Source organism: Misgurnus anguillicaudatus, chromosome 9 (assembly GCF_027580225.2).
Source record: "Misgurnus anguillicaudatus chromosome 9, ASM2758022v2, whole genome shotgun sequence".
Taxonomy (NCBI): domain Eukaryota; kingdom Metazoa; phylum Chordata; class Actinopteri; order Cypriniformes; family Cobitidae; genus Misgurnus; species Misgurnus anguillicaudatus.
In genome coordinates this window covers 29220221-29244950 of record NC_073345.2, presented here as the reverse complement: position 1 = coordinate 29244950, position 24730 = coordinate 29220221, and the positions used below count along the sequence as shown (strand labels likewise).

At 36.6% G+C, this 24730-nt stretch overlaps 1 protein-coding gene across 2 annotated transcripts in view; it reads right to left on the bottom strand.

Annotated features, from left to right (window-relative positions):
• Nucleotides 1–10642: 10642 nt before the first annotated feature.
• hcn1 (hyperpolarization activated cyclic nucleotide-gated potassium channel 1) overlaps nucleotides 10643–24730 on the bottom strand; it is a 134062-nt gene continuing 119974 nt past the window's right edge. The window contains exon 8 of one of the 2 annotated variants that reach the window (XM_055179849.2): nucleotides 10643–14169. In XM_055179849.2, the coding sequence (XP_055035824.1) occupies nucleotides 13175–14169 (995 nt within the window). In that variant the 3' untranslated portion in view covers nucleotides 10643–13174. The remainder of the gene's footprint in view (nucleotides 14170–24730) is intronic. The other variant, XM_055179850.2, reaches the window with a different exon arrangement.

Here is a 24730-nt window from a genome sequence, read left to right as displayed (position 1 = left end):
ATCAACTCCTAAATATGGGTATTTTTCTTCAAAAATACAAAAGATTTTTTTGCAAAAAGCTGAAATAATTACATTTTTGTGAAAAGAATTTTGTTAGAGATCAGATTCAAAAGGATTATCAAAACATACACGGAGTATAAAATTAATAAATATTTTCTTGCCTCAGTTTTTTTATAAATTGGGTAAGTGTGCCATCTAGTGGATAATCGCGGTATTAGAGATAACCATAAAAGCACCCCAGGAACACGTTTTTTTCATGCAAATGTTTTCTCTTAATTGATGAGATAACCTCATCAATGGCAGGGAAAGAGTTAAAACACACTAGTAACATATTTTTCTAGTTTCTAAAATGCTTAAAGGCGGAGTGCACAATGTTTGAAAAACGCTTTGGAAAAGGAGACGGGCCGACTACCAAAACACTTATAGCCAATCAGCAGTAAGGAGCGTGTCTACTAACCGTCATCGTTGCCTGGGTTGCGTATGTGTGGGGCGGGTCTATCAACAGAAGGTCCAGATTCTATTGGGGTAGGGGCGTGTTTGTTTAGGTGATTTCAAATATCAACATTGGCTTTCAAACATCGTGGACTCCGCCTTTAAGTCTTAATTTAACTATGGCCTAGTCCTGGCTTAAGCCTTGTCTGTGACACCAGGCCTAAGTTAATAAATTTACTTTAAAGTTCACCTAATATGGCAATCTTAAGTGTCTCCAGAATGTGCCTGTGACGTTTCGGATACAAATGTCCTATAGATCATTTATTATACAATGTTGAAAAGGACCATTTTTGGCTGTGGAGGGAAAATGGCGTTTTTTGTGTGTGTCTCTTCAAATGCAAATTAGCTGCTGCTTCCTTCCGCAAACATACAAAGTTTCTAATAAGAAATGAAGAGTTTCGTTGCAAAACGAGATATCCACCGTTTTGTTAATTGTTCAGAAATCTTGCTTTTTGGTTGTGCATTCCAATTCATTTCAATTCAACTGCAGTTGGTTTGTTTTGATTTAAACCTTCATAACTTAAAAAACACAGCTAAGTAGCACCATAAAACAAAATAATAACATGATAACATAATAATAAACATGTTTTGACAAAAATGTAAAAAAAAAATGGATTTATCTCGTTTTGCAACGAAACTCTTCAAATAATGATTCTTACTTCATTGTTCATAATGAACGTGTGGTCATGAAATATGTAAAGAAGATTTAAAATAAAAATGATGACCTAACAGTGGTCTTTGGACGTTTGTGGGCGGGGCCTGCGCAAAGTAATGCTCAGAAAACTTGTCCCATGAGACTGTTGATGTTTTATGGGGATTTGAGACAAAGGGCAGATGGGCCGATGTATATCATTACAGGTTGGTTGTGTACAAACATATGTTCGAACAACATATAAAAGTGAATTTCTCTTATTATGTGACTTTTATGTTAGGTTGTATACATTTCAGATTCAGAGTACATCCGCATTGTTTCATAACGACTGATTTACTTTCGAAGAATTGGAGATTCATTTGACCTTTCTTATACAGTTTTGTAACTACTGCTTTCTACAGTGACTCTTTGAATATAAATATAGAATGGTAAAATTGCTGTATTGGCATTATTATCAATGATAGAAATACTAGCTGATCTCCTGTCACGTGAAACCCTGCTGTTCTTGCACAAATGTAACGTCCAGAAGGTCGGTCGGTTTGTTCGATCTGATGAGATATGCTTCAAATAAAATGTCACCAATGGCAGCAGTCTTTTCAAGTTGTTCAATGAACTTCTTAAAACAAAGTTGAATTATTTTTGTGCAAAAATATAATATATAATTTAAATAGAGCTGTCTGTGCTTATTTCATAAGCCCTATATTTTACATCAATTGAAATGTAGCCTTTTCTTAATATTGGTTTTTAAAGCCATGTCTTAAAGTGATGTAACATCACACATGCACAGCTTTTCTGTGACTTATCATCAGATCTTTATTATCCATCTCATCTCCATGTCGTGGTCTTTCCACTGTTATCTTTTCGTAAGGAACTGATTGCTAAAAAGATGGGTTTGGATTTTGTCAGGTTTTCCCAAGACTCTTCGCTTTGCTTCTTCTGCATGTTAAGTAATACATAAGCTCGTCTTCAAATACTGAAAGTTGCTGGCTTATCACTTTTTTCCTTTTGAAAATATAAGAAATTTAGCAGATATGCGATCTCAGTGCTCACAGCTCATTAAATTATCTTATGAAGATGGTTGAGGTAATGGTCAAAGCTGTTAACTATAAGGAAAAAAGTGGTAACTTAAAGGGACACTCCACTTTTTGTGAAAATATTTTCCAGCTCCCCTAGAGTTAAACATTTTTACCGTTTTGGAATCCATTCAGCTGATCTCATGGTCTGGCGGTACCACTTTTAGCATAGCTCATAATCCATTGAATCTGATTAGACCATTAGCATCCCGCTAAAAAATAACCAAAGAGTTTCAATATTTTTCCTATTTAAGACTTGACTCTGTAGTTAAATCGTGTACTAAGACTGACGGAAAATTAAAAGTTGCGATTTTCTAGGCTAATATGGCTAGGAATTCTCATTCCGGCTCACAAGACTTTGCTGTCGTAACATGACTGCAGCAGGCGTAGTGATATTACGCACTGCCCGAAAATTGTCCCCTTGGTTACAGCAGCAAAGTCCTTGATTATTACGCCAGTTTGAGAGTATAGTTCCTAGCCATATCAGCCCAGAAAATCGCAACTTTTAATGTTCTATCGGTCTTAGTACACAATGTAACTTCTTAAGAGTCAAGTTTCAAATAGGAAAAATATCAAAACTCTTTGGTTATTTTTTAGCGCGATGCTAATGGTCTAATCAGATGGATTATGCTAAGCTATGCTAAAAGTGGTACCGCCAGACGACTCGGAGATCGGCTGAATAGATTACAACTTTAAAGGAGCTGGAAATGAGTGTCCCTTTACTTAAAAACTAAAAAATTCAAATTTTTACTGTATATTTTTGTTATTTCATAGTTTTGACCATATTTATGAAAAATGAAAATGTCACTTCCTGGTGCATTCATATCCTCATATTAATGACTTGTACAAGTTTGTGTTATGAATTTCCAGTCTGGGTTTTTAATAAAGCCTGTAGAGAATTGACATATGTAGAGATGCAGATGTTTCATATCTCAGACGTATTAAGCATTCAGAAGTTTAATATTCTGTATTGTTGAATATGAGTTATGAATCTCTCTCATATAGCGTGTAAGAGTTTCAGGTCTTGGTGTTCTGTTAATCTGATCTGACAGCGAGAGGCTTCTGTCGTAATGTATGAATACTTCATGACTGATAACTGCATCTGAAGGTAATAAATGAAAACCCTGACCATTCCATAGACATCATTTTTCATTCCTCCACCGGAGCCACTGAGCCTCTCTTCATCTTTATCTGTCGTTCTTTCACCTGCTGTCACTTTGTCTCTCTCTTTTTCTCTTTACCTCAACAGAAATATTTTTTCCTTCCTGCCCAATAGAAGATATTTTTTGCTGTTATTTAAGCAATATCGCTCGAGTAGGAGTGTGATATAGCTCTATATCATCACGGCTGTGATTAGGCCAGAGGCACGAGGCCGTAGGCCGAGTGCCGGAGGCAATCACAGCCGTGATGATATAGAGCTATATCACACGACTCCGAGAGCGATATTGCTTTTATACAACAGTTCGACGGCACACGTTTGAAAAACGAAAACTAGAAAACAACAACGGAGTTATTTTAAAAGCCTCTTTGTTTGAGAACTACTTCTTCCGCCACGGATTTGAGGGCGGCCAGAATGACAGGTAAAACTTTCGGCTGCTTTGAAGCTCATAACAACTCAATGGACGGAAAAGCCGTTACTTTATATTACCGTTTCGTGGTCACAAAGTGTAGTTTTAAGATTAGTTCAGTCGAGAATGTATATGTATTATATTTAAATCTGCAGTCGATTAGTAAAGATAGCGCGTGTTTGAACGTTTGCTTAGTGAGATTCGGTACGAATGAGGACCAAAGCATGAGCGGACATCAGTGTTCACTCGCCCCGCTGACCACCGCCCTCTCTGGGCTACACCTCTAACAGAGATACCCTGGCTCTCATGTTGGCCTTGTTTGTTTATGATCGTCAAAATGAGATCAAATCAGCAGTATTTGGTGTCATGATCAAACTATTACTTGTTTTTCAATTCATATTTAGTGTCTTTTGTGTTGTTATTGTTTTGGCGCGAGGTAAAAGTTAATAAAACTATACTTGTATAAAGTTACTATTGCTTTCTCATTTATTCTTAACGTGATACGAGCACTCGATTATTATTATTAAACTTTGTTCCTGTCAGTACTATATAAAACGTTTTTTTTATAAGTGTCAGAGAGATGTTTTTGCATGCTGCTTATAAATATACCAGTGGCGATATCTCATAACATGTTTTAATAGTCAGGTCACGATAAAGTAAATGATCAATGTCCACATTTAAAAGCTGCGGTGCTTACCTGCAGTTCCACGGTGTTTTCGCGTTCTGATGAGAAATATAGCTCCAGAAAAAAAACGAGTGTTTATATTCCTCTTTCCAAGTGTTAATCGTCCACACGATGTGACAAGCCATTTCTCCCATTAACTTTAACGTAACATCCAAGAGCGCTGATCTTTGACAGACTGATTTATGAGCTAGTAAACTAATGAGACAAACGGAGAGTGATTCAAAACAGGGCGTCTGTGTTTTTCCATTCAGAGATGAGCCTGCTTAGGACCTCCATTCACTAGGTGGCGGAATGATACGAAAGGTGAAGCGGTTACAGTGCCGATATCAGCACAATATCGCATAGCTCTTAGCCAATCAGATTCGAGAACCAGAAAGAACTGTTGTATAAATATTTATATATTCTAGCTATGTACGTCGTTAAAGTTATTTTAATATTGATTGATTTCTAGTTTCAAACTTTCAAAGTTTCAGTAGTCTCAGAGGCATTTATCCTAGTAGCCTACTCTTTCATTTGACAATGGTCATGGCCTAGTTATAGTTAAGCTGTTCAATTTCAGATTTCAGGTCTGTTTGATACTGCTATTGGCACATAAAGTAGGGGAGTGCGGGGTAAGTTATCACATGGGTAAGTCATCACACTGTTCACAACTAGAGGCTCTATCTATAACCGCTTTGTGTGACAACTTCTTCTATAGTAAACTTTGTGTTCACATTTGGTCAAGATTGCTCGAATCTGACTTTAGCACAATTTTGCCTTAAAAGTAAAAAAGTTGCACTTTACATTTTATGCAATGCAACTTTGTTAGGTATGAATGTTAAAAAATATTATTTTGCACAAAATAGAGGAGACAATAGGGTGATTCTCACTTCAGACTTAAAAGGTGCCCAGCATCATTTTGTTTTTAAAAGCCTTTGAAGACAGAGCATTTTTTTGCTCTGAACTTACTATAACCATTATTTTTAGAGGATTTAAAAAATATTTCCTATAGAATTATTTAAATTTTTTAGATTACCATTATCAAAAATTATCATTACCGCAACATGAAATTACATTAAATATATGCATTTACAAACTCATGTTTCGGTAATGAGAACTAAAAAGTTGTCTAGGTATTATGACAAACAAAAATTCAACTTTTATCTGGAGAGAAAAAGTAAGAACTGCTTACCTGGTAGCCATCTTGAGTGTCACAGTCAATTATGTCCCTTCCAACAAATGTTTTTTTGAAAATGTTAGTTGCTTGAGAGCTTAAACAATGATTGAAAATTGTTGCGGAGGATGAGAACATTTTTCTTAGACACATTTATATTTCTTATTATTGTCCTTACATTTACCAATGATCAACGAATACCACATCCTTCTTTACTGTAAATGTTTATAGTATAACATGCACTGAAGCTTTTTATTTTTTAGATTTTTTAATTATATATATATTTTAATGTCAAAGAACCCAAATCCAGTCATGGACACGTTGCGGTAATGAAAATGTTCCATTTAAATGTGGAAAAACAACAAAATTGGTTTGTATGATGTCTTTTGAAATCATGTGCAAAATAGTACATGACGAGATGTTTGTGACTGTATGCTTCTTATTTTGATACTCTTACTTATTTTAATCAAAATGTTTTGTGACACCTCATAAGTCTAATTTTGCGAGAATCACCCAATAATGTGTCTTTTAATACTTTAGCTGACTTGCTATGTTAGTCAACCCTGAGATTTAGTGAATATTAGCACACAGTCAGTTAGTCAGTTTGGGGAAAATTGTCTCAATGACTTTGGGGCAAGTCATCACACGCTTTTCACACTGGAAATAGTTAACCCTTGGTTATTCTGGGTTTCATAACCCTGGGTTAATTTCAGGGATAACCCCGCTTCTAAATTACAAGTTGGAAACGATCCTTAATTAATGCAGCACTGAATTAATAATGCAATAAACATTGCATAGGCAATAATGAAGAAAGGCTGAAATAAAATAAAGATTTGCATTTTGATGTGTGCTATTGTTTCGTTTAGGCAACATTGTTCACCTATGTTATGTGTTAGTTTATTATATGTCCCAGTACTTGCACCTTTTCTAGCTACACGCTATATACTTGCCCACAGCAAAAACAGTACACATTTTTAGGTGCTAGTATAAGTATCCAAACTGGGAGGCAGCATAAAACTTATATATATATATATATATATATATATATATATTTTTTTTTTTCTGCATATATCTTGCTTTTACTGTCATGCTAGGCTGTTGTGAGTGATTGTCAGGGTGTTGCTAGCAGTGCTGCCAACTATTTTCAGTGTACCTGTAGGCTTGCTAGAGAAACCTGTGCAGTTGCTAAATGTCACCAGATGACATCAATGTTTTGTACGTTGCGCTTGTTGGGCTGTATACTGGTGACACCAAGGCTATCTCACGAGAATTCGTATATTTTATGAGTTGGTCAATTTTTATAAATTCATACGACCACATTTGTAAGTTTTGGTACGATTTGCCTTGACCCCTGTGATGTTGGGGTTAGGTGCTGGGTTAGGGGGTCCATTTTTTTTTAATGAGAATCGTACGATTTAGCATGATTCACTTCGTATGAATTGATACAGGCCAACTCTTAAAATATGTATGATTTGTCGTGAGATCAGGCTGGTGACAAAGCTCTCCAAAAGTCTCTAGATTTGATGCGAGTGTGTTTTTATTAAAAATAAATCACTAAAAGGGTCTAAAGTTGATGAGTGCACTGCAGTGGTCTCCAACATGTTACACCAGGTTGCTCGCACAAAGTCTGTAAGTTGCCCGCCCAAGCACATTCTATTATAGCCTCAATTTTAATATTTATTTATTCAAATAAATATTTATGTATTTTAACATTTTAAGTAAGGGATAATGTAGAGGCAGCCGCTTCGCGTCGGGTTCTGATCACACTGTCGGGGCTTATGCTGCGTTCCAGAGCCCATCCAAACCAGTGGGACGTGGGACTTATCCTTCTTGACGTGTCCTAGCTCTTACTTCAAAGCGTTCCAGGCATTTGAAGTGGAACGTAAACAGAAAACATGGACGACCGACCGGTCTTCTTAAGGCTCGTACAGACTACATAACTTTTAAACGTCGGTCCGAACTGTGCAGTTCACACTACAGTATAACATCAAGTTAAACATCTTTACAAAGTGTTCTGGAGCCATTATATAAAAGCGCTGATGTCGCTAATTAACTTGGTATTTTTTTACCGTATTTTCATGATAACAGATAATAACGACATAATTTCACGCCATATTATAAAAAAACAAGTTGTGTTAAAATTACAGTGTCTAAAACGACCCTACAAGCAGAGAAGTACAATTTATAGTCTATTCCTTGAAGATATCCTCTCACGACGACGCGATCTATGGGCGCCGCCATTGTCCTCCGACTTACTTTTTTGAAGTCGGGGTAGGTCGAACTCCCCCGAGTTCGCCGGTAGGAGGTTCCACTTCGACAGGCCTTCCAGTTCACTTTTCCTAGTTGGAGGTAGGATAAGTCCTACATCCCACTGGTGTGGATGGGCTCTGGAACGCAGCATTATTTCCCGATAACTACCGGCTGCCTCTACATTATCCCGCTTATTACACGGCTACTTGCCACATAAGAAAAAAAACTGGACATGAATATGAAACATTTTATTGGCATATTTGTTTTAAATTAATATTTTTATCCTTCTGCGAAACTTTGCACAGATGCATAAAATGATTGTAATACCTTATTAAGATCCTCTGCTTCATACTTGTCTGTCTCCATTTTTTTCTCTTTTAGCCAGTCTTTGAGAAGTTTTAATGCCATTCTGTATTTTTTGTGTGTTGGCTTCGTAGCTGTCATGCTCTATTTTGTCAAGTTTAGTCTCAGTAAGCTCTCTGTGTCTTGTCGTTGTTCGTTCTTCTATCCACTGTTTAAATGTTTTGTTTTTTTCCGTACATGTTAAAATTAATGTCAAAATTTTCCATTTTTAATTGTGGTTGTCCAGTGTTTGTCACAAGATGGCGCCAAACAGTAATCTTTGTTGATCTTTATTGGGTACTACTCGTACAAGTAGTACTGGCTATGCGTTATTACTTTGGAGCGGTTATTATTCGAAAAGAACGAACCTGCAAATGTCTCAACTGACCAATCAGAATCAAGCATTCCAGAGAGCCGTGTAATAAGCAATGATAAAACATATCAATACGTAAAACTAAATAATATCAATAAGTAAAAAAAAGTTTTGAGTAGACTATATCAAAAAAGTAACCCTCCAGATTCTTTTATCTATTGTGATAGCCCTTGCTCACAAAAACATTGGAGACCACTGGTCTAGCAATTTTAGCAACGTTGCTAAACTGGCAACACTGCTCGGATGAACAAAGACTAATAAATATCATTATAGGTTATAGCTCAGTTTAATAGTTTAAAAACGTTAAAGCACTAATAATAAAATAAAGAGAGCAAAAGTTAACGTCCATGTAAAGTCATTATTGTTTCTAAACACATTATAAATGTTAGAAATTTATTTCTGAAACACGTTAAAAAGATTGTGTAGTATTGAATTGTGTAGTTACACCGTTCAGGATTATTCGGGCACAGTGTTGGGGGTAATGCATTACAAGTATTGTGCATTACGTAATAATATTACTTTTTTAAAGTAACCAGTAAAATAACGCATTATTTTATATATGTAGACATTAATATTAAAGAAAGAGATCAAGCCTCAGCCAAGTAAAAAAGTAGCGCAAAAGTAACCTAAATGTAACGTAAGTATTACTTTCCGTTAAAAGTAACTAAGTAACACAATTAGTTACTTTTTTGGGAAGTAACTTAATATTGTAATGCATTACTTTTAAAAGTAACTTTCCCCAACACTGTATGGGCGGGGCTAAAAAAATGGCTTGTTGATGCGCTGGAGCCACTGAACATGGCCCGCCTCTAACACAAATGCGAGCATCCATTCAGGTTGTAGGTATTTGAAAGTTGAAAGAGAAGCTTTCCTACAAGTGTGCATGGTTTCAGCGCCAAAAGCGGACACGCCCCCAGCATTTGAGAGAAAAGAATCCTGTTTTTTCAAAATGTTTATCTTATTTAGAACTTATTTTATTAATTTGCCGTTTTATTATCATTCAAACTTGGCTAGTTGGTTAATTACACATTTTTCTGTGGAGTGACAAACCGCTATAAAAAAGACACAAGCCTAGATGTAAATGGCAATAGTTCTTTTATTTTTCTCTATATTTTCAAGGTTTATTATTTACAAAGAAACAAAATAAAACAAAAACAAAATTTTTGACAAACACCGTTTGTCTGCATATAGGTGTAAGAAAGCATACATTTACCTTTTTTATTCTGGATCAAGTAACTATAATTGTTCATGTTTGTTTATTGTTATATGTCTCTCCCCCCTTTTTTATTATTATTATTTTAGTTTTTTTTTAAACCAAGCGTTGGTGCACATGAACAAGCATAATGAAAAACTCATCCGAGATTAAAAAGAGCTTGAGGCCTGTTCCAGAGTCTTCCATCTGTGAAATCTTGCATCGTTACAGTAAAATGTTTCCAACAAAATAATTTCACCTGAATCGTAGAAGCTGCGAACCAAACATTTGGTTTTTCCCTTTTATTCCAAAGACGCTCATCATTTCGCTTTGCATTTCTTATTTTCCATGACATAAACACAAACATACACGAAAAAACAAAACAAAGATATGTGCTGGTTTTCTCCAAGACCTCAAAATGACTGCATTCATTAAATGTAGCGTTATGGGCGTCTCCTTATCTACCAAGCCCAGAATTAAACAGTGCTTAAATCTGAGAGGAAAAAGCACATGAATGAGAAGCATTTCCCTCTGAAGGCAAGTACAGTATCAAAAAGCGCAGATACCAAGAGTACCGCTGACCATCCTACCTGTACATTAGTTTCTATACACTATGGCATAGCAGGAGGCATAAAAGACACGGTATCCAGATAGCAAACGCACGGAGACGTCTATTTGATGTCTGCATTTCTGCAATACATCTCTGAGACGTTTCCTGACAGATGTCATATAGACATTTAGATGTATGTAAAACTGCTTTTAGACATTTTAGACATCGGGTTTACACAGCAGATCTTTAGCAGACATCTTACAGACGTACCTGCGCTATCTAGGTACCTTTTGAAAGCCCCGAACAACTTACACAACTAATTAATGTATTTTTTCTGCTTCTATACTTCTCGGTCTCTCTCTCTCTCTCTCTCTCTCTCTTTAAAATGAAAGTGCAATTCATGATAAGTCTTTTCATGTTTCACTTTGGCCAGTTTCATTCAATGCAACACGTTACACTTAAACAAATGAAACATCAGTGGCTATGACGTCATTTTACACACCATTTCAGACACATTGTGATTTCAGTCTATACTGTTTCGCTTGTTAAATGTTATTCGCATATCAAATATATGTCTCATCTTTGCACATATATAAAATATGCTTTTCACTAGTATGTTTTTAAACTGATACGTTTGGCCATTGCTTTTGATCTCCTCGACATTGAACATACACGTGTACATTTGTCTACACACACATACACACACACACGTGTGCACGAGTGCGCGCGCGCACAAGTCGCACCCATAAAATGAACAGGATGAAACATGGCTATAGTTTAGGCACAAATACTTAAGAATGTCCTTTTTGTGAAAATTTCCGATACGCAACGTCTAGGCAGACAAAAAACAAAAAACGTAACTTCACAATACATTTAAACGTCAACATTTTTTAAATAGTTTCTCTTTTAAGTATTCGTGACGATGCATGCGCTTATGGGCGGCTGTATGGGAACTGCACTGGTACGGCATAGACACACATGGATTTCTGCAGTATTGGAGCCTTTTATAAAATTGTACAGGGGGCTTTGAGACTTTGCAGATGTCGGGTATAAATCCACAAATCGCAGCATCTGTCCTCAATGCGACTTTGCTTTGATATCAGCAGATGGACTTTGGATGGCACCCAACGTCCACCATTAAAGCTCCGTTTGATAAGCAGCACAGAAAGAAGCTGATAGGCTGAAAGTATTGAAAGAAGAAATAAACTAGTCAAAATGAGCCACAGCTGCTAGTTACCTCTTGTTAGATCCATTTTCAAAGTTTCAAAGTCTCAAGCCCCCTGCTGGATGAATTATCACATGATGAGACAAAAACCTTAATGCAAGCAGCTTTTCTTTAAATGGCGATATTTTGGGAATCATCTCTTGATATGTTGTTGGGTACAGAAAACAGGAATACAGTAATATCTGCTGGCTTTTTAGTAAAATCAGATTTCTGTATTGCACGTCATAGACATCAGGTGCATTTTCTAAAACTACTAATGTAATGCAAGGTAAAATTGAGCTTTAGTAATGCAACATATAGTGAAAATAAATAACTTATTTCTAAAATAACAAACCGTGTGATATAAAGCACTGCACAGAGTTGGAGTGGTATTGATTCGTGTGTACATCCATTAATACTGATTCATAAGCAAAACACAATTCAAACAAGTATTTGGTTGTGTTTCTGTATGCAGGGAGGTGGTATGCAAAATCATAAGTGCATTGTGAATGATATACATTGATGTATTACCCCACAACACTATACAATTGTTTACATTACCTTTTTATCCCGGTAATGATATGTTTCAATATTGCATTCAGGACTAATAGTTTGCATTAAGGTTTTTCTCTAAGGGTTGTTTTGGATGTAGTCACACATTAGCATTTGAATATATATCTATATAAATATATATATATATATATATATATGCATATATAGGCATTACCCAGGCTGCTGACAGAGAAGACATTTGCCATGTTTGAGAAATGCACCACACATTACTTTGTAAATACTAGATCTACAAAACTATGTACAACACACATATAGGTAATCTTTATATCACAGTCTATTGCATAATGGTGATAATCTTTAGTTTTATAAATATTGTTAATGTACAGTGATGTCCATCTCATTGAAAACTTCGATATAGAAAATAAAACCCATCTGACTCCACCGAACATTCGATATATGAGAAACGGAAAAGACATTTAACGCACACATGCTGTCTCGAAACGCAACGTTGTTACCGCACAACACGAAGTATTGCAGATATCGACACCTTGGTTCGATGCTCCAAGCTTTTCCGACGTTGTTTTCCAGTGGGGTACGGTTTACGGATGTGCTTTTAAAACATTTTCAGGTTTTCCCTGGTTCAGTTGCGCAAACGTTTTTCCACAGTGATGTTAAAAGCTGCGAATCGCTGGACTTGTTTTGTCATCTTCTCAACATGAAAAGAGAGCACAAAAACATCATTCCCAGACACGTTGCATTCCTGTACCAAAGACGACAAACCGAAAAACCATAAAAGAAATATAAACAACTCCAGACACATTAAAGTCACATGTTAGAGGAAGACTTGTTTATACTATAGTTTTTCCCATATGGTCAATACCAAATATTCTAGTTGGACTTGCACATATATATATATATTTTTGTATAATATACATTCTTAAGTTGAAGGGGAAGTGCGTCTAAAATATCGTACAAGGAAATTCTGTACACGGATAGCTATGAGGTTATTTTTTCAGAGGAAGTTGGTGGAAAAAAATACTCAAGTTTTTTCCCGCTTCTTTGTATCTCCGTAAAAATCAATCAAAAAAATTCTTTGTTTAAAAATGAACAGGAAAAAGTAAATGGGATCATAAATTCGATGCGAATCGCATCTTGTCTTGTTCCGTCTCTGTACTGCTTAAGACTGCGGACTCTCTTCTGGAGCCCGCGGATTCCCTGTGCTGGCCACTAGAAGGCGCCGCGCGTACCGGCGGTAACGCGCCCGATGACATCTGCCTGAAAAGGGCGACCCTCTGTGGAACGTTGGTGCGGATTCCGCTTTGCAGAGCGGAGCCCGGTGCCTGAACACCTGCCGCGGATCCTACGGGTGGAGGAATGGAAGCGAGCGATTCGCCTGATGTCGGGTGCGCCCGGACAGCCAATGAGGTCTCGTGGGGCAGCGACGGCTGCGAGGCGGAGAGGTGGCGTACGTCTCGGCTCAGGCTGCCCGACTGGAGGGCATGCGTGCTCTTGTGGACCTCACTCCGCTGTGGGGACGCCCCCTGTGTCGGCTGCTGCTGTTGGGGTATGGATGCGGGCAAGGACTGCTGGGGTAAGGTTTGCTGTACAAGCGATAGCTGAGAGGCCGTCGGCGATCCGTATTGAAATGTTCGGCCGGCTATTGGGGTCTGCACAGGGGGGCTGCATACGGACGTGGTAAAGGAACACGGGGACATGATCGCCGACGCCGGCTGCTGTAAAGGCGTGGGAGGATTTGGGGAAGAGGTGTTGCCGAGAGAAACGCCGGGGGCCGAAAACGTGACGCCCTGTGAGGGTGGAACTCGACTGGATGGGGTGATGGTTGCTGAGGTGCTATAGCTTAGCATGGCGGCCTGCTGCAATTGGTTGTTCCCGAGAATAGCGGTCGCCGTGGCGAAGGGTGGCTGAGCGGGGGAGTTAATGATGGAGTTTCCAGACATCGGCGTCGAATTCATCCCCGTGACCGATTGCTTCCGATCCACCATCATTACCATCTCCCGGTCCTGCCGGATTATCTGCTTCAGCAGCTCGTTCTCCTGCGTGTTGAAGACGCCGGCGTTCAGATCCTTCTGGAACTTCTGGAGCAGGAGTGAGTTCTTCTTCCCTGTTAGGGGGGAAACCAAAAGCCTAGCTTGAGTTGGGGTTTAGAGGAATAAGAGTTTACAAAATGAGCTAAGACATCAGGGAGTGTTATCTCAAATGTTGAAGGGTGGATTAGTCACTCCTCAAAAGAGAGTGTAATTAGAATTAATGGGTTTAGATGTTGGGCGTCAACACCAGAGCCTCAAATAACTCTCAATTTATAGAGATTGTTATCTACACTGTCAAAAAATGGTCAAAATATGTACCCTAGCGGCCAATGGGGCGGTACCCTTTCAAATTTAGTACTAAATGTATACTTCCCTGTACCTAATGGTACATATTAAGGACTTTTAAAAGGGCACTGCCCCAGTGACAGCGGGGTAAATATTTTGAATTTTTTTCTAACAGTCTATTTGTTATTAATTGTTATCTATTTCTAAAACAAATACACAAACACTGTAAAACATCACAATTTTCTAATACACCACATTCGTTCCTTTACAAAATAAAAGCACACAGGAACGGTTTCATATTCTAATACTATTATAATAGAACGCATACTACATTTTTTTTGTATCAGACTAAGCAATAGTGGGCTGCTTAATAATAAAACAACTATGCATATCACTAGCAAATGGTCCTTTTCTCTGTTACTGTGTATAAATTTTAATGACCTGATTACCAGCTACATTATTTTGCTAATTTGAGCCCCGAGAATAGATTTGAACATCCAATAAGCATGCTTGACAAGCTTTGAATTAAATTCACGCCTGGCATCTTTCATTTAGAAAGCTTGGAAATGTTTTAAACCAGTCCAATGTGCTTTGCTGGTCACCAGCTGGTGTTAGATGGTCTTGAGCTAACACATATCTAAAACCAACTAACCACCTCAGGTTTTTTATTAGCAGCAAAAAGGAGCTCTGTTTCGATACAAAAAGCAGTTCTTATAACAAAATGGATTCCTCTTAAACAATGGATTTTAAAATTGCCGCCCATCCAGAGAAAACTTAAAGGAATAGTCAATTTTCTTAAAAGAAACATCCAGATAATTTACTCACCACCATGTCATCCAAAATGTTGATATCTTTCTTTGTTCAGTCCAGAAGAAATTATGTTTTTTGAGGAAAACATTGCAGGATTTTCCCATTTTAATAGACTTTAATGGACACCAACAATTAATACTTAACTCAACACATAACAGTTTTTTTCAACGGAGTTTCAAAGGACTCTAAACGATCCCAAACGAGGCATAAGGGTCTTATCTAGCGAAACGATTGTCATTTTTGACAATAAAAATAACAAATATACACTTTTAAACCACAATTTCTCGTCTTCCTCCGGTCCTGAAAGCGTAACCTCACGCAACACGTCATGACGTCAAGAGGTCACAGAAGACGAATGCGAAACTCCGCCCCAGTGTTTACAAGTGTGTTGAAAGAGGACCATTCCGACGTTGTTGTATGTGGAATGATACTAATTAATATCTTTGTGTCAGTTTATTGTTTACAATGGTCCCCAAATGTGCGTTTTATATGTAACACATGACCTCCCTACGTCACTACGCATTTACGTTAGGTCGCGCTGGACCGGACCTATACGAAAAGGTGGTCCTCTTTCAACACACTTGTTAACACTGGGGCGGAGTTTCGCGTTCGTCCTCTGTGACCTCTTGACGTGTTGCGTGAGGTTACGCTGACACTTTCAGGACCGGAGGAAAACGAGAAATTGTGGTTTGAAAGTGCATATTTGTTATTTTTCTTGTCAAAAATGACAATCGTTTCGCTAGATAAGACCCTCGTTTGGGATCGTTTATAGTCCTTTGAAACTCCGTTAAAAAAACTGTTACGTGTTGAGTTAAGTGTTAAGTGTTGGTGTCCATTAAAGTCCATTTAAATGAGAAAAATCCTGCAATGTTTTCCTCAAAAAACATAATTTCTTCTCGACTGAACAAAGAAAGACATCAACATTTTGGATGACATGGTGGTGAGTAAATTATCTGGAATTTTCTTTTAAGAAAATTAAATTGACTATTCCTTTAACATGATGTATATTAGGTCTCTGAGCTAGTGTGTCTACAAATAATGCATCGAAATACACAGACGACCATTGATCGCAACAATAATGGTCCTTCATTAGTGGGTTACTGTGAGATCAATGCTGTCGTCTATAAAGTTAGGCAAAACGAGAAACAGAAGATCACTCATCGACTGAAGCTTTAAAAGTGCTAGCAAAACAAATCAGCTATGTGCTATTCAGAAAATATGTACCGTAGCTGTCACTGGGGTGCGGTACCCTTTCAAAAAGTATACATTTGCACCTAAAGAGTTAGTAGTAGTTACATATTGTTACCAAGGAAGTGCATATTAGTAGGCTACCTCAAAGGTACATACTGGTACCAAATGTATATCCGTACCTTTATAAATGGTGCCGCCCCACTGACAGCTTGAGACCATTTTGTTTTACTTTATTCTTTATTCTCCAGTTTGATTTATTTTCTTCAGCCTACAGCCTACATCACTTGTTCTCAATCCAAAATAAAGAATGTATTGATTTTCCTATTAAATAGTACTTTTGTACACAATAGCTTGGTAGAACTCTGTTGTTACATGAGTTGACTGAATGCTGTGCTTATAAGCTAAAGGCATAAACGATAAGAAATCAGTCACCTAGCCAAAGCCACAACAGCAAATGTGGTAGGAAGGATGGTATAATATCTTTACGATTCAAGGTGAAACACATTTTTATGACCTTACTGATGAGGGTCGAATAAAAATTTACTGTCTTGTTTCCATAGTGTCAGTAGCATGCATCATTTTTATTTCCCATTGTTACAGTTTTATTTTTAGTCATGCATTTTATTAGCCATGGTATTCTTACATTTAGATTTATAAACTGGGCAGATGTTTTTATCCAAAGCGACATTCAAGGGTAAACATTTTATTAGTATGTGGGAATTGAACCCACAACCTTGGTGATGGTAATGCATTGCTTTACCAATTTACCTACAGGAATCTTACGGTACATTCACACGGGGCGAAAGCATTAATGCTTCATACTTTAATGGGTGAAGTCACTGAATTGTGGATCCGTCAACGTAGCGTCACTGCGGCAGAAGTTGAACATTTATCAGTTTTTCAAGCACCAACGCGTGTGTCAGCCAATCAGATTGCCTTATGCAAATAACCTAGTGCAAGCCAGACAATTACGTTTATGCAAGACCGGTGCATATGTTTCGGCCAACATTTGCTGTTGGACACGCTTCAGACAAGCCTTCCGTCAAGCTTTAACGCTTTCGCCCAGTGTGAATGTGCTGTTACTAACTCTATGTTATAGTAAATCACATAAATAGACACATTTGTAACAGTGGCGTAGCTATGGGTGGGCCTGGGTCCACCCACCTGTCAGCTAGGCCCACCCACCTGCCTATCCAGTAAAGTCCATTAGTTATCCTAAATTATGTTGCATTTATCACTATACTTGACCTATAAAATAAATCTTTTTTTTAAACTCTTGTTTGCTATTATAATAAGTAATAAGTTAATTTTGTAAATAGTAATGCAATAAATAGCGCATTTCGAACAGCCTCCTGGCCCCTCCTACACCCCACATCATAGAAATTAACACCCGGTTTAAGGCTGACACGTAAGAAATAATGAAAGCTGCGCTGCTTCATTGTCTTAGAATGAAGGTCACGAAGACCTTCGGTGAGAAGACTTTATTACAGCTTGATGGTGCACCCTTTAACATTACCGTTGAGGTTTCTGAACCTGAGATGTTGGTTCAGCAGCAGTTTCAGCCCATGAGCCTTCTGGTCTGAAAGTGTGTTCAGGCGCATTGTTGGTGCTTTGCTATTTTGAGGCAAATAAAATAGACTAGCCTAAGCCACTGACCAACTAAAACATGCCAATGGAGAAATATTGCTTTTGTTATTTAATGAGCGCATACACGCCTATAAACGGCAACGCGCATTTGCGCCTATAAACGGCAACGTGCATTTGCTTATCACATGGATGCGCGGCAGCACACAAACATTTAAAATATGAAAAATCAAAGGATTAAAATGTTAAAATGTTTTAAAGATTATTATTGAGTGTCTTGAACATAAATGAGGACCGATTATGACGTTTGAAGGCGTAAAAAGCTGCTTCACCTGTAGCCTGGTAAGTAATTAAATGTTTTGCTTTAAACAAATGCAAATATTGCATTTATTTAGAATATTTTTAATGCTACCCCAAAGATTTATTATATATGATGACTTTGTACCTGTGGATATGATGAGATGAGAACCGTTTTTATGTTATGCTTACATTTCAAAACACCCACAGTGCTGTTCTAGTGCTGAAATTGCGTTTATAAATTATTTATTGTTGTAAATAAACTATTTTTAAAGTACAAACCTTTTCTTGCATATTTGTAAATTATTCTTTGAGATTACTGATCATGTAGGCTATCCTGATACATTTACAATAATTATCAAATTATTATTATGTTATCATGTTATTATTTTGTTTTATAGTGCTACTTAGCTGTATTTTTTAAGTTATGAAGGTTTTAATCAGAACAAACCGCAGTTGAATTGATTTTAATTGGAATGCACAACCAAAAAACGAGATTTCTTTTGCAACGAAACTTTTCAAATACCAACAAATTAAGCTACTATTTAAAGTATTTTTAAAGTAGGCCTAAAGCTTTTCTTGCATATTTGTAAACTATTCTTTGAGATAACACGGATCATCTGGGCTATCAATACATTTACAGCAATTAAAAGCCTGCTATTTTTACTTGAATGATCATGACTGAAAGAAAACGACTTTTAAAGGTTTTAATACCAAAGAATAACAATTTCATTACAAATAAAAACAACGCATTTTTTAATATCAATCTTAAACTGGTGGTCTTCTTCCTCTGCTCAGTTTATAAAATAGGGCATACAGGCTTTTGTTCTTATTAAACGGTGATATATTGAAACTGGTGTAGTTGTGTGTTTGTATATTTTGATAACAGATGCTTTTTTGGTTAAGGCCCACCTGATTTTTTCTGGGCCCACCCACATTGTGAATCCTGGCTACGCTAATTTTGTAATCAGAGGATATATGTTGGTTTGAATTAAATAATGTAATCTGCTACTTAGATAAACATTTGGTAACTAAACACAGTTATTGTCAAGATGAAGGTATTGAACAATGTCTAATTATAACTTAATCTTTTTTTAGCAAAAGCTGAAATAATGGCATTTTTGTGAAGGATTTTTGTTAGAGATCAGATTCAGAATGATTTTCAAAACCGAGTTTAAAATTTGTAAATAACGTTTTGGCTAAAGTTTTTTCATAAATTTGGATAAAACATAAAAATTCATCAGGAACACGTTTTTATGCAAATGTTTCTATTAATTGGTGAGATAACTCGTCAATGGCAAGAAAAGAGTTAAGGGTACTGCCCCAATTTTTTTCGACGTGTGATTAGCATCTATAATGTCGAATCTCATTGGTTCTTACAGTGAGGTCAAGGACCAATGAAATGCAATGTTATGACACGTCACCATATTACTCCACTAATCTGTATGTTTATGATAATACACAACATATCCATTGCTAAATATTTTTACAAAAAATGAGTCACTTTATTTTACAGTGTCTGTGTTACAGTGTAATTATATAATTAAATATTAAGTTATATAGACCGTTTCATCGGGCGCACGTCTGGTCCAAACTTTACTTCCGGTTTCTGTTTGTTTAATGGTCTGACTAGTTGCTGAAACTGAACCTTTTAAACAAATACCTTGTCGAAAATAACAAATGTTTTGGGTTCCTATGTAATCTACGTGTTGTTTATTTTGCTTGTTATATAAATAAACTACTTTAAAAGGACTTTGTTGTTATTTATTTTAAGCTGAGTTTACCGGAAGTTACGTGCTGACCACGAAAGCCGCGTGTTTATGTTGTTACTGCTGAAACCATCTATAAAGTAACAACATGTACTTACTATAGGTTTAGGGTTAGGATCAGGGTTTGGTTTAGGGTTAGTTGCATGTAATTATGCATAATTAAAGTCGCAATGAAATTGAAATGAAAAACTATATATCTATTTTTTATATTGTGGTATTATTAACAAATGACTTATCTGTGAGCTTCATTATTTTTAAAAAAATTTGTGTGTGCTCATAATCTTTAATCAAAAATGCAAATCTCCTCCCCTCCTCAAAACGATCTCTCTTCACTTCCGGTCATAAGTATGGCAGGTGGGCGGGGTCCGGGAGAAGATCGCAGCGATTAGCAATTAGCAACACGACCCAACTTCAAACGATCCAATCAGATCTCGATGGACAAATTCAAATCCAGCCCTGCCTTATTTCATCTCAAAAGCCGTTTCATTCGGATATACATCACCACGGGGAAAATAAGGCAATCGCTACTTCCGTTTCATGGCGACTTTAAACATTATTACTATAGTAAGTACATGTACCTTGTGTACAAAAAAAATAAAAATTCTCACACAAGCATATCATTTCGCTTCAGAAGACATATATGCCACATATTAGAAGATAACAATGGCATTTTAATATAAAATAATTTGTTCATATTGCTAAATATTTATACAAAAAATGGGTCACACTTTATTTTACAGTGTCAGTGTTACAGTGTAATTATATAATTAAATACTAAGTAATATAAAGTAACAACATGTACTTACTATAGGGTTAGGGTTAGGATAAGGGTTTGGTTTAGGGTTAGTTGCATGTAATTATGCATAATTACACATTATTACTATAGTAAGTACATGTACCTTGTGTACAAAAAAAATAAAAATTCTCACACAAGCATATCATTTCGCTTCAGAAGACATATATGCCACATATAAGAAGATAACAATGGCATTTTAATATAAAATAATTTGTTCATATTGCTAAATATTTATACAAAAAATGGGTCACACTTTATTTTACAGTGTCAGTGTTACAGTGTAATTATATAATTAAATACTAAGTAATATAAATTAACAACATGTACTTACTATAGGGTTAGGGTTAGGATAAGGGTTTGGTTTAGGGTTAGGTGCATGTAATTATGCATAATTACACATTATTACTATAGTAAGTACATGTAACTTTTGTACCAAAGACACTGTAAAATAAAGCATTACAAAAAAAATAGTTTTCTTGCACAAACATATCATTTCGCTTCAGAAGACATATATGCCACATATAGGAAGATAACAATGGGATTTTAATATAAAATAATTTGTTCATATTCAACCAAAGAAACAAAGTCATACACATCTGGGATGGCAAACATATGTTTCACAAAAAGTTGGATATTATTAAGACACACAGGAATAACATACACAGTCAGAAAAATGCGTCAGAACATTATTTACATATACATATTTGCACCTCAAAAGTGCAGTACAAATTGGTGCCAAAACTCTAAAACGTTGTGCTAAATTGTACTAAAAGCTTGTGGTCATAGGGCAACCATTTTTAGGGCAACATAGCACCTATGTAGCAGAGCATGTGATCTTAGCGGAGCAGGGAGTGAGCGAGGAGCGGAGTGTGCGAAATATAGTCAGAGCGTAGACCAGGTTTTTATCCAAAGGCAAGATCGATCTCGCTCCGGTTCCGCTCTGATACCGCTAACACCACGAGTCTAGGGCATGCACAAGAATATAGGCAGGTGTTAGGCATACACAGGAATTTTAATTTGAGCGAGCGAGGAGCGATTTCACAGGAGCGTGATGAAGTTGTAGGTGAGCGGGGAGCGGAATTGAGCGAAGCGGTTTGGTACGACTTTGAGTGGTGAAGCGGAGTTAGCGAACACCCACGTGAGCGGGGAGTGAAATTATTCACCGCTCCGCTCACATACTTTGCTATGTAGTACCTCTGTAAAACCATAAGTGGTGCTAAAGCATCACTTATGGTTCAACATAGCACAATATGGTTCTACACAGGTGATGTTTAGCACTAAAAATGGTCCCCCTATGATTATGAGGCAGTAAACCACCTTTAGTGCTATGCAGCACCATATCTGTACCTAAGTGGAACATATTAGGACCTTTTCAAAGGGGTAAGCTACTGCCCCACTGACAGCCTAGGATCATTCTGGCCATTTTTCTGACTATTTACATAATCTCAATACCTTCTGAGAGTTCAATGAGGTTTTACGAACCTGATCTGTTCTTGAATATCAAATTACACACAGCATTCTTGCTCACTTGTGCACTGCTATACCATTAGCAGTAAACATGACTACCGTAAGTGAGTTTTGTAAAGGCAGACCTAAGATGCATTTTGGCAAGGGGAAATGATGACTGTTTGCCGCTGATGTTTGGTACCCACACTGAGAAAATTGCTTTGGCTCTTTCATTGTCAAGGGCAAAAGCTATGATGTGTAATTTACTGGCAGCCATGGTGAATACAATCCAATTAAATCCAAATACACAACTGTCTACTTCTAATTGAACACACACTGTACTGTACTACAGACTTACGTGTCGCTTGAAAAGATGTATGGAGGAATCGTGAATTCTGTGAATGAGGAGTTGATCATGTTATTCATTTCTTACAGGGCCATCGAGGAAAGGCGCCTAGACCACTAACTCCAGATCTACAACGATCACGGTCTCTAAGGGTTAAACAGGTTTTGGGGATGTCGACTGCTAAATTTTCTGAGCATTTTGTCATGTTTACATGTTTATAGAGATCTATATAGGAAAAAATAAATGTATAAAAGCTTGGGTTACATTGGTGGTTTTTTGGCGTGCGCCCCACGCTCGTGTAGGGTGCATCCCGTTATGGGCCCCCAAAGAAAATTCATGACATAAAACAATCTCAAAACTCAGAATAAGAATGAAACAAAACATATTAAATTATACAATACACTTTTTTACTTTGGTCTTGTTTTTAGTACAAATATCTTAAAATTCTTAGATTGAGATGCATTTTCTTGATGAGTAAAATGACATTTGAGAGAGGTGGCACTCGCGCCACCAAGTTGTGCAGCTGGTGGCACTGTGCCTCAATCTGGTGGCACCAGTCACTAGGTGGTGTAAAAAAATAAACACTACAATAAACATGTTTAATGCATTAATAAATTCATTACAAATACAGATACATTTCTTCTTTATATACATAATTTTTTTTTTACTTTACCACACTCTTAACATATATTTGCCTTACTGTAAACCATTAAACTTTCAATCAACTCTAATGTAATGTACTAAGCACAATGTTTTACATTTTTTTCTGACTTCTAGGGCGCACACACAGTGTTCAGTGCTATATTTAGGCAAAAAAATCTTGAACATTTTTCTTAAACACTAAATTCAAGAAAAAATTCAAGAAAAATTAGCTTACCCCATTGGCAGATGTTTTTGCTTGTTTTATGCACAAAATCACTAAAAACTAGACTTATTTTCTCGGGTCATTTTGCTCATCAAGAAAAAGCACCTTAATTTAAGAAGTTTTAGATATTTTTACTGAAAACAAGACAAAAGTACTAAGAATTTTTTTCTTGAAAATCATTTTTTTGCATTTCAGTGGGCGTAAATGCAGTCACTTTCATCGAATATATTTACTCGCAGTTTGGAACCCTGCAATGCGGTAAGAAAAAATCTTAAACTGTTTTCTTAAACACTAATTAAAGAAAAATTCCAGAAAAAATGTCTTACCCCATTGCACTTAAGTTGTATATTTTTTATTTGTCTAAAACGTATTTGTCTAAATACTTATTTTCTTAGGTCATTTTGCTCATCAAGAAAATACATCTTGATTTAAGAATTTTTAGATATGTATCGAAAAAATAAGACTAACTAATGAAGCTATTTTTCTGAGGTTTGTTTACAAAACATTTATGATAAATTGGTAAGTTTGAGAAAGTTTGGATCATTTTCAGGTGAACTATTCACTTAAATAAATATCTAATAAAAAAAATTGAGAAAAGGAAAAATAACATCTGATTGTGAGCAAGTCTTAGAAAGACCTTCATTCTGAACACTTATTCAACATTAATTTCTGTACATTCAGTAAAAGTTTCAGAACAAAACCTATTCAAGAGTTTGTATGGAGAAAGACGTAAATCTACTTGAATGGAACGTTCTGTTCCATTGAATGTCTATGGAAATTTAAGTGCTATTAGCTAAGAGATATTAGCCCTCTCTCCTGCATTCATCTGGTGCTGAATGTGAATACTGGGCTCAAATTTTCTGTATCTGTGTCATTAAAGACGTCTAATAACCTGCAGTCTGTCTTTTCTAATGAATGTGCTGAATGCGGTGAGCTGTAAATGCAGCATCCCATTGAGCACAAGCACCTTGCCAGGTGGCTGCGGTGACGTTTGGACCGCAGCTATAAATAGGATGCGAAAGAAAAGCTTATGTTTTACTGCTAATGTATTATATTAGGATGTATCTAGGCTGTAAATTATGTTGACAGGATCCACATATTCAATGAAAACCTGAAAATACCTTTCCTTTTATAGTTATAGTGAGTATAGATTTTATCATCGACTCTTAAATATTTCAATAAAGATATAGAAGCCAGAAGAAAGTTCTCATAGTAGGTTTAATCTCTAGAATAATTTTTATATCTG